At 39.1% G+C, this 10,888-nt stretch overlaps 1 protein-coding gene across 1 annotated transcript in view; it reads left to right on the top strand.

Annotated features, from left to right (window-relative positions):
- LOC104524549 (serine palmitoyltransferase 3) overlaps positions 1-10,888 on the top strand; it is a gene marked incomplete at its 3' end in the record, with an annotated part of 26,962 nt that overhangs the window by 10,105 nt on the left and 5,969 nt on the right. The window contains exons 4-5 of the mRNA XM_010167470.1: positions 3,382-3,506; positions 5,589-5,682. Coding sequence (XP_010165772.1) covers positions 3,382-3,506; positions 5,589-5,682 — 219 coding nt within the window. The remainder of the gene's footprint in view (positions 1-3,381; positions 3,507-5,588; positions 5,683-10,888) is intronic.

Here is a 10,888-nt window from a genome sequence, read left to right as displayed (position 1 = left end):
GAGGAATAACTTTCAAAAGAAAGTATTCTGTTTTGTCTCTAAACATACAGGTAGCTTTCTCTTTTCCTTTTTGTCTTAAATCTTTCCCATAAGATGGCATACATTATTGAGTTGTATCATTCATTTCTCAGGTCAAACCAAGCTGTAGTCAGCATAAAAATCAGAGCAGGAAGACTATGGGGGAAAATTCTCGTGTCTAAGTATAGGACAAGTATAGAAGGTATCTGTGTATACAGTGTATTAATAAAAATATCTCTAATATATCACTTTTCATTCACCAGATCATGATACTGGTGTGAATCCAGCACAGTACAAGGCATTTTTAAGCACCATGGTAACCTCACTTGACACTGCTAAGGTTGTATTTACTTAAGGCGAGTGTAATTACTGCCTTTCTTACGTAGCTTGAGATGTAGCAGCTTGTGCCGGTGGAAGTTCCTTTGGATCAAATTTGCATCTGTCTGGTGGTGCTGTTTATGCTTGTTGGGGTGGTTGCTTTGACTAGCTGGGAACGCTAGTGGACAAGGTTCATTCCAACAGAGTGTATCTGACCCCTTGTTTCCTCCAGGGAGAGAAGTGATATAATTAGTACAGTTTATATGGTGTCCAAGGACTGATCCATACTGGAGAAATCTTCTGATATGATTAAATAATTGCATAATGTATAAAATAAATACTCCTTTTACTTTAAACCTGGGAAAATGCAAGCTGATATGATTATCATCTCTACTCAATGTACATATGTCACTGTCACTAACCTCCCACTGACAGTACTGATGTCTATTGTATTGCTTCTGCAGCACCTCACCTACCACCTACAATATTGCCATTATACTTAGAGTAATTCAAAACTAGGGCTCATTTTATAAATCCGTGTCATTCAAGTTTTAGTTTTGCAAACCAAACCCCATTGATTCCAATTTGTATTCCAGGATTTGTAGGCAATAGCAATATACAATATAATCTGCATTCATTCTTAAGATTAGTAAATAATAAGTAGGACTTGGTTACTTTCAGGATGTCTCATTCTCGACCATCATAAAATCAATAAAAATAGGAAATTTCCTTTCTGGTTCATCTGATAGACGCTTGAATAGAATAATCTGTAGGGAGTCAGGCTTTTCTTGTTTGTAAAAACAGAAAACATATGTTGCAACCCCAAAAAGCAATTTAACTCCATCCCAGTAGTGTCAGATTTACCCCTGAAAGAGTGGGGACAAATTTCTTGTGCCTTAAAATGCTTGCCTTGCAGAGCACAAACTGCTTGTTCCTCATCATTTCACAAACCTCCTTCTAATTCAAGCTGTGGCCATAGTGTGGTTGGCTTCAAGCTTCCATTTCAGCCTTCATCTTCTCTTTCTGTGCTGATAGCCCCCAAGCAACAAAATAACATCTGCAAGGAACGCTAGCGCAGCTAACTGTGTTGGCCCCCTCAGTTGTCAATGAGTGCTGTAACCGGGCTGAAGACAAACTGGGCCCCAAAATGCAAAAAATAGAGAACTAACCATAGAAATGCACCCTATGACCTACTAGGCATACAAGTTAAGATAGATTCTCACACACATCTCCAATGAGCAGCTCAACTCTGAAACACTATGTGATTTTGTATTTCATGGAGCTTGGCTACTAAGAAGTGCTGTGTGCAGAGCCAACACATATCCCTGTGGATCTCAGGATCTACAAATGCAAATAATAGTAATCCTCAAAGTGTTTCATGCAGGGTCTGCTCACATCTACCAGAGGTTCCACAGAGCCAAATTTTCTTCATCATGTCACCTAAATTATCAGAGCACAGAGCCAGAGACAATCCAGCTCAACGTACATCCAACATGATACAATGAGTGGAGAGACACTCTTGAAGCTCTGCTGGAGCTGACTCAGGAGCAGAACCCAGGCAGGCTCTGTGCAAAATCATGGCACCATTGTTCTTTACTGTCCGTGTAATCCAGGTTCTTCCAGAAGCCATGTGATCCTTGTTCCTATCTCCCTGACTATAGGAGAGTTACCTGCCTGCACGATATTTTTCACATTCTGTTTCCAAGTGAATGCCATTCTTACTTTGGATGTTTAATGAGAAAACACTACCTCACTGTAACCAGCTGAGCTAGTGCTGTTGCTGAAACTGTACTGCTGCCACTTTTATTTTATTTTTTTTAATGAGCTCTCCTCCATGATGAAGGTAAAGTCATCTTCCTGATGCGTCATTCTTGCCAAGACACTCTAGCCAAGCTTCTGCTTTGTTCCATTCATCTGCCCTTTGTCCATCACAATGAACACACATGTCTTGTTCCCATCAATTGTAATTCACTTTGCCCATATTATTGTGACATCAATTTGTGCAGCACAAGTGAGGTGAGATATTCACTTCCCTAATTTTTTTCTTCTGTTCCCTGCTTACAGCCTTATTCATAAGGGCAATGCTCTATCAGGATCTACAGGCCACTCTCTTTTCTTCCCCACAGATCATCCTGTAAGAGTTCCTTCTGCCTTGGTACCTGCAATGCACAGCCAGGCAACCAAAGACTAGAGAGCTGGCAAGTTGAGATGATTCATTACTGTTCAAAGTTATTTGTTATCTCAGTCTCTTAACACCACTCTTCTGTTTGTTGCCTTTTGTATTTTGTCATCCTCCATTGTGAGTTGGGTGGGAAAGATATTGCTTTTGTTGGATAGTTGGAGCATCTTATTTATTTGGAGACTCCAGACACTAATATTAGATAAGTCATATGCAATAAAGAAGGCTCTTTAGTATTGCCCTATCATTTATGTTTGTCTGTTGAGAGAAAGGAAAGGGGAGAGTTATCATCAGTTATGGATAGTTTTTACCTTCCAAGGTAGAAAAAGATGAACACTTTTGTTTGTCTGTCCATATAAAATAATAATTGAGGATTTTGTACATATACATAGGCACCCAAGTAAAAATGGAAGAATTTTCTTGTCATCGGTTTTTGCTTTCACATCCAGTGAGAACTCAAGAATGCCTAAGACGTTTGTCCAACATTTCCTATAAAAAGGAGGTATTTTTGCCCTTGTTGTGGAGGGAGAAAAAAGGCAAAAAATTACTCTTCAAAGTAAACTATGTCAAATGTTGTTGTTATGGAAAAGGAAACTTTTTCCTAAAGCACTTGTTTTGCTACCTTAACAGCAGAAGTGTTTGTTAGCGTTAGTTATAGCTGGTTTGCATCCTTGCTTTTTCTTGCATTATTCCACATGCACAAGATACAAATGGAAAACCTTCACTAGAACTTCATGTCATATGAAGTGTTTAATTGTGTTTAATGACACAATTCTAGCCTGTTCTTTTGTATGTTTTCTGTTCTTAGAATTAATAACTTTCACAGTTTAATGGCACCAAAGATTCCCTGTGCTTATTTTCTGCAGGCACCCTAGACAAACATGTAGAACTAGAGAAACTTGTGGCCAAGTTCCTTGGTGTGGAAGATGCTATGGTATTTGGCATGGGCTTTGCAACTAACTCAATGAATATTCCAGCCCTTGTTGGGAAGGTGAGTAGTTCCATAAGGAACACATAGAACAATCTTTTATTAATTGTTTTAACAACTGTTGCAGTATTCTGGGCAGGCATTAAGTGGAAAGGCTTGATCGAGGAACAAACCTTGATATCAGGAATACATGAGTCATAAGGCTGATGATGCTGTGACCTTAAATATGCTCCTTCATAATTTTTTCTATCTCTAGGTGTTGCTATCACACATACCTAATATCTATTTAGAAATTAGTGGTATGGTTGTTTAGCTTCTTTTAACGAAGTTGCTTCTGCCTAAAAAGCAAGCAAATGTTGCATCCCATGTCTCAGGTGTTGTGGGATGAAGTATTTGGGCTACTTGCAGAGTTACTGCCCAGGTGCCTGTAGTGAAAGATGATGATTAGGATATTTTTACAACACTTCTGCAAAAGAGAAAACACAGAATTTAGCATTCCTGATGAACAGATCCCCAGCCAGCCCTGCAAAAAAAGCTGGTAGCAAATACAAGCCTTAAGTTGTGACCATATGGATTCTTATTTGATGTTGAAGGAACTTCATCTCCAATTTTGGGGGTACCTGACACAAAGGCATGAAAATCTGTCATCCTGTCAATCCCAACTCCTGACATTACAAGCAGATACACTGTGCTGAAAGTGGGTAGCTCCTCTTTAGTTCATGCAAGTGTGAAACAGTATTTCCATCTTGGTGGAGATGGAGTCAATTCACTGTGTGGTGTATGATCAAGATTTCTTCTGAAGCACCAGCAGAGAGGTAAAGTCACTTCTTCACTCACTATTGAAGATGGGTTGAGCAGGGAGAATTGCTTCAGCTGCCCAGGACATGAACTTCAATCTGCAGTGGTGCTGGAGAAGTTGTCGAGCAATTTAAATGGGAACAGATAGAGAGAATTAATAAAGGTAAATCTGTGAAATTGCAGACATGCATAACAGCATAAGATACTTTCCCCCTGCTTAGCTATATAATTTGCCTTCACTTAGCTGGCCTCATGCAGAGACTCAGGCCTCTGTCAGAAGTGGGATATTTAGATATAAATGGCACAAATAAAGATATTACTGTATGTATTATACAGAATATAACTATAACAATTTAGGATATATTAATATTATATAGCATTATAATATATATATTACAGATATTATGTAATTGCCCTATGTTGCAGAGATTAAGTCTTAAATTTTCCTCTGTAATTAAGTGTAGCAGCTACATTCTCTTGTCAAGACACATATACTCTTACTGTTAGTTCTGCATACCAGTCTTTAGGCAGATTTGTGTGCGTATCTCTCAACCTAGGCATAATCTGTGTCTCCCAGATAAGTATTTACTTACTGTTGTATCGCCCTTTGGGCAATGAAACCACAGCACAAGACCTGTAATAGAAAGTAGAGCTAAATTAGGACTCCAGCTTGGATTTCAACTGTGAATCCTGGCTCTTGGTGATATAATATACAAAGTTATTTCTCCTGCATTTCTATTTTAGTTCCTAAAAAGAAAATGAGTTTTCAACTGAGTTAACTAATGAAAAATATATTACAGGTGAACTGTATATGCATCTACCAGAGAAAGACTCTGCCTGGTGCCTAGGCTATGCTCACAGCTTAAAGGAAGTGGGATTTATGAGGCATCAATCCGTCTAGATCTCATTCCTGCAGCCCAAAGTGCTGATGTCAGTCCAGTATTACTCCTCCTTACATTATTGTCATGCCATCTTTATATATGGGGTAGTGACTGCAACACAAAATAGTGTAGACAGGTGATAGAGGAAGTAACATCACTTGATTTTATTATAAAGCAGTCAATCTCTACTAGGGTTATTCACTACTTTCCAGTTATAGGAAATATTTGGCCCCTTTGCACCACCTGGGAATGCCTGAGAATCTGATCCCACAGTTTCTGCCTGCCTTTGTAGTGGGTCCTGGCACCTTCAGAAAAGTGACAGAAAATCCAGTTAGTGTTTAGTACTTACAGCTCAGATGGTGTAATGCTATATCAGAGACGACACACGTGTATGCTGACACACACATGCACGCATGTCAACAGCCTCCCAATTCATACAGATGCTTACTGTACTCCTTCTCCACAGGGCTGCCTCATTTTAAGTGATGAGTTGAACCACACTTCTCTCGTTCTTGGTGCGAGACTTTCAGGTGCTACTATTAGAATCTTCAAGCATAATAGTGAGTATTGAAGTTGGAAATATTTAGAGACAGAGCTGTTCACACCTCAAAGGCAAGAATGCTTCTTTTCAATGCTTGCTTTGCTGTCAGTTCCCAGATAATACTTCTGTCCAGGCAGAAGGATTAACTGTTCAATATTATGAGTGATTTCTGATGGGGAAAAATTAGTAGTGTAATATTATAATTGCTATTGTGCATTATTTGGGTCATCAGGTTGGACCTTAATTTCAAAATCTGGAGTCTTAATCTCATTGCCGTCTTTTTGAGTTGCTGAATGACTGTGTGCTGTCATAAAGGTTTTACTGTTATTGTTATTATAGCCAAAATAGTACAAACATACTTACAAAAATATACTCCATATTTCCTGCCTCTGTTTCTAGCAGGTTCACTGCAGAGTTACATTAATGTGGCATTACTTTGAAAGTGTTACTTTGAATTCCCAGAGGGCTATATCAAAGATGCAGATGATTGTATCAAGATCATCATCCCAAATATTCTTTGAAGTATAATTTTAGTATAGAAATCACACAATAACTTTGCAATCATATAATTATCTTCTAAAATACTCGTGCTTTTTAACTTTTATTTAGTTAATGCTGCTGTAGTCACTGTCAGAGACATTGAGATTGGCTTTGATGACAAGAGCTTATTCTTTCCCTTATGCCTGACTGCAGTTCCCCCTTCCACCCCTATTGCTGCCACCAGGCAGTGATTGCAACAGAAATTAAGAAGCTAGAGAAGTGGTGAGGAATGAGAAAAGAGGTCTGATCACCTTTGTTAATAGGTAATACAGTCCCTTCTCTTTATTAAGTGTTGTGTTAGCCCTGAGGTGAGCAAAAATGAATTATGCATATACTGTAAAAGGCCTAAGCATCTGTTGGAATGGAAAGCACACTATTATTATAATATAAGGTGTTGTTATAATTAATATTTATTCACAATTTGGGCAAGAAGCAATTTCTGAAGATCATTCTAGAATTAAGATCTGAACCCAAATGTTTTTACAGAAGTAATTATTCACGGATTAGCCTGTAGCACACCTCAACTTGGTTCACTTCCACAAATCCGGACATGCTAGGCATGGTTGCCATGCCAGTATTTTCTCAACTCTTCCTTAGTTTTAGTGCCTTTTCCCATTCAAACAGGTTTGCATCATATCTTGGAGGATGACCTCTCACTACCCATATCCAAATATACTCAGCCTCTCCACCCATCTACGCTGTGTGCTGCCCAGCTGGCTTGTGTCACTTCCCACAGCGTTTCAAAGAACATTCCAGTTTGAGGAGTGTATTACTGTCAACTGCTAGGGAAGCAGTGAAGGCATCACTTTGAGCTGTCATTCTTGCTTTAAGGAATTCAGTCTCTAACCATCCCCCAATATTTCATTCCACTCCTGAAAATCATGGAATTGTAGCTGATACCTAACCAGCCTCTGCTTGCTCTTATGATAAATTAAAGCTGATGTTCTTTTGCGAATAATGTATGAACCTAAAAATAATAGTGACTCGTCCAAAAAACATTAATCCAACACTGGAAAATGTAGACAACCCCTTTAAGGGTCTTGGCAAACATCCGTGGAAGCCCATCCAGGCTGCTTTGGAAAGCCTCACTGCTTTCTAGATTAGAGATCTGATTTGCCAAAGTCAGTCTTGTGTGCCATTTCTGAGACATCACTTTAACTTATTTTCAAAGTGAAACTGTGGAAACTTAGCAAATACTGTTTGGAATTTGAGTGTCAGCTTTTGTCATCACAATTTTATAGGACCTGAGTCTTAACCTAAGTTGCATTTAGAGAGTGCTTCATGTGGAGCAGCTTCACACATTCATGCTCTCTCTCTTGGCCCGCTGTGAGTCTCTCAGTGTGTTAGTTCCATGGTTAGGAAGTTCTTTCTTTTGAATATTTCCTTAGTCATATCCATGAGTTACACCTGTTAAAATCACATGCACAAAAATGTACGGATGTACCTTTGGCTTTGGAGAAAATAGGATGTGTATTGGGGGAGGACAGCAGTAAAAGTGTAACCCAGAAGGTCTGCCTTTGCAGGATGCACAGTTTCATCCAAAACAAAGTAGACTAATGTTATCTGTGGATCTGTCAGAGAGTAGTATAATACAAGTCAGTACAGCAAATTAATTAAGGACACACATAAACAAAACATCCAGCTTGTGTTGGGAGGATTCTTTCCAGTTAGGCAGGTGCTTGTTTGTTTTGTTAGATCAGAACTGTGTGGCTTATGCTCCGTGAATATCCTTCTTCCTGCTGTGTGGATACATAGCACATATCCAGGCACACACACATGCCCAAATTGCCAGAGTATGTTAGTGCTGTCATTGTCATGCTTATCAACTGTGGAATTAAGCCATTAACCATGTCATACTGCTCGATGCAAAAGAAAGGTTAAGCTGTATTAGCCCTGTGAATGAATAGAAAACTTTGCACCATGAGTTACCACTTGAAGATCTCTAATAAGCATTAATTTCAGCATCAGGTAGTAATGAGTTTTGTCTTACTTTTTAAAATCCTCCTCTGTATTCTAGTAGAAAAAGGCAATACCCTCCACTTTTTGTTCCCAAGGACAGGGGATTGATGTGTATCATTTCATATCAGGAAATCAATGACCCTTTAAAGAGCTTGGCCCTGGGCATCAACTGGAGTACTTACTGTGTCAAAGGCTTGGCTAGAGCCCTTTGATGAACCCTTGGAACAATTGTCCAACAAGGTGCAGAAACAAAGAATAAATCTGAATCCTATACCAAAGAGGATTATGGCTTAATGCGCGTATAATTCTTATTTGTATGTGCAGAGCCAAGTTGTGTGCTGGTATGAGTTTGCTCATCTCCTTTGGAGTTGTGCCAAGTTACACACAGGTACTGTTCGACCTAGTATTGCCCTACACTAAAGACAATAAAAGACATGCCAAGTGGTACCACCTCTAATGCCTGAGATGTGCTTTCTGTGTAGGAGAATCAAAAATAAATACAAATCAGGCAGCAGATTCTGAAGTTACCTTTTTGCTATTAGAATGAAGCTTGTGAAAGCAGACTTTTTTTCCATGCTCCTTGTCGCTTACATCAGCCTCTTTTGAAATGCTGTGTAATACCCTTGATAAAACCGCCTTAGAACGTATTTACCTTGGCTCCAACTTCCTTGGTTGCACACGTGTAGAAGAGACACTGGGAGAAGGGTGAGGTGTGAATGTTTGTTGCAGCTATTATAAATGGCCATCAAAATGAGGAGCAATAATTATCTAACAATCTTGTGAAGCAATGGTATATTTTCTGAAGCAGCTACTTCCTGAATATTGTACAAAAAACATGCACATGTTCTAGTGACCTCCCTTTCCAAGAAGCTTGGCATTACAAATCTCTGTTCCCTCCCTTTTTACTCCTCTGTTATGCAAAAACTATTTTTAAAAGAAAAATTATGAGAAACTTTGTTCTATGATATAAATATTTCACAGAAAAGAGCGTAAAACTTGTCACCCTAAACTTGCTACTGAAGCACATTCATCTTTCAAAGGCTATGCTGTAGCTAAATCTGTAAAACTGTGTTATTTTATTTCAAAGTATGTAATCTGTACTACTGGATCTATTTGTCATTACACAAAAGTAAATAATTATGCTTATTTCATTAATAAGCCAAGAAGTAATCTCTACCTGTTACCTTAATTATGTATAATATAATTATTATTCTTACTAAAGTTAATTAAAGTCTATTTCAGTAAGTGGGTAGCTGTCCTAGGCATTACACTTTCACAAAAAAAATCTGAATATTTTTTCTAGAACAGATGAAATTGTTAGACCTCTATGCTTCTAAGTAAAATAAAAAGCATCTGGATGTTTCTCCTTTTTGGCAGAAACATAGCACAGGTGTATGAGAAGGTTTTCAAGCCTTAAGGTGAATAATAGAACAAAAATGTGCTGTGGACCTGTAAGTCTATTTTTATTTGGACATAGGAACTTGGCCTGCATCCTGCCTCCCAGTGAACAATCCCTCCCTTGTAAACAGACAGGAATTTACAGGTCTGGGCTGACAGAAATGCACCGGCACTCGCCTATAGATCATCTATGTGACAGAAATTTAGGAGAATACACCATGTCAGCTCCATAACTAAATCTACTGAACAGGGCATTCCCTTCCTGTGGGCTCTCTTTAGCACTGGTCACCCTGCCAAAGTCACACCAGTACGTGACAGAGTATTTGGTCTTTAAGTGACTTTTTCTGTCGTGAGTGTCTGTGGATGCTAACAGCAAAGCTCAGCTCCTTGGAGCCCCAGCTCTGAGGAATGGATGTAGGAGGGATTTTTAGATGATGATGATGATGATGATGATGATGATGATGATGATGATGATGATGATGATGATGATGATGATGATGATGATGATGATGATGATGATGATGATGATGATGATGATGATGATGATGATGATGATGATGATGATGATGATGATGATGATGATGATGATGATGATGATGATGATGATGATGATGATGATGATTTATTATTTTAGGACCTGAGAAGTCCTAAATTTATGCAGTAGTGGCTTTAGTGGGTTTAAATAATTCTGACGTGTCCATAAAGCCTTTTTTCTCCCCTGCTATGGTGTGGGCACTGTTCCAGTTCCTATTTCCCAGGCAGTGGTTTGTTTAGGAAGCTGGCAAAGAGCGGGAAATGCAGCCAGCAGCACAGTCCAACAACTATTATGCAGCAGGAGCAAGGTGGTAGGCTAAAATGTCTCTCTGCCTCTGTGGCAGTAGTGGCCTGGCCTCGGTTAGTTCTGTGTCTGAAGGTGTCTGAAGTTACCCTTACCAGGCCTGGGCTCCAGGGAGTCTCTTCCCCAGGTGACCAGCACAGGGGTCCTTCAGCTATATGGGCGCTGCATTCTTGGATGTTTTTATTTCCTGCCTTATCACCTGCTCTTTTTTATTTCTAAGAAAATCTTTTATTAATATCATATGTTTTAAAGCACTTTTTCAGAACCTCTGCCCTTTATCTTGGTTAAATATTAGCCAAAATCCCTTGACCCTTCCAATAAAACTTAAAAAGGAAAACCAAATAGCTAACCATTAATCAGCTTATGATTTTATCAGGCGTTTTCTGTCACAGCAGTTCTGGGTCTTATACTGTTATCAGGTGAATCACAGAATGGCAGGGGCTGGAAGGGAACTCAGGAGATCTAGTCCAACCCCCTGCCAAAGACGGTT

The sequence above is a fragment of the Antrostomus carolinensis genome, unplaced genomic scaffold (assembly GCF_000700745.2).
Source record: "Antrostomus carolinensis isolate BGI_N321 unplaced genomic scaffold, ASM70074v2 scaffold1975, whole genome shotgun sequence".
Lineage (NCBI taxonomy): Eukaryota > Metazoa > Chordata > Aves > Caprimulgiformes > Caprimulgidae > Antrostomus > Antrostomus carolinensis.
This window is presented reverse-complemented; position numbering and strand designations above follow the sequence as displayed.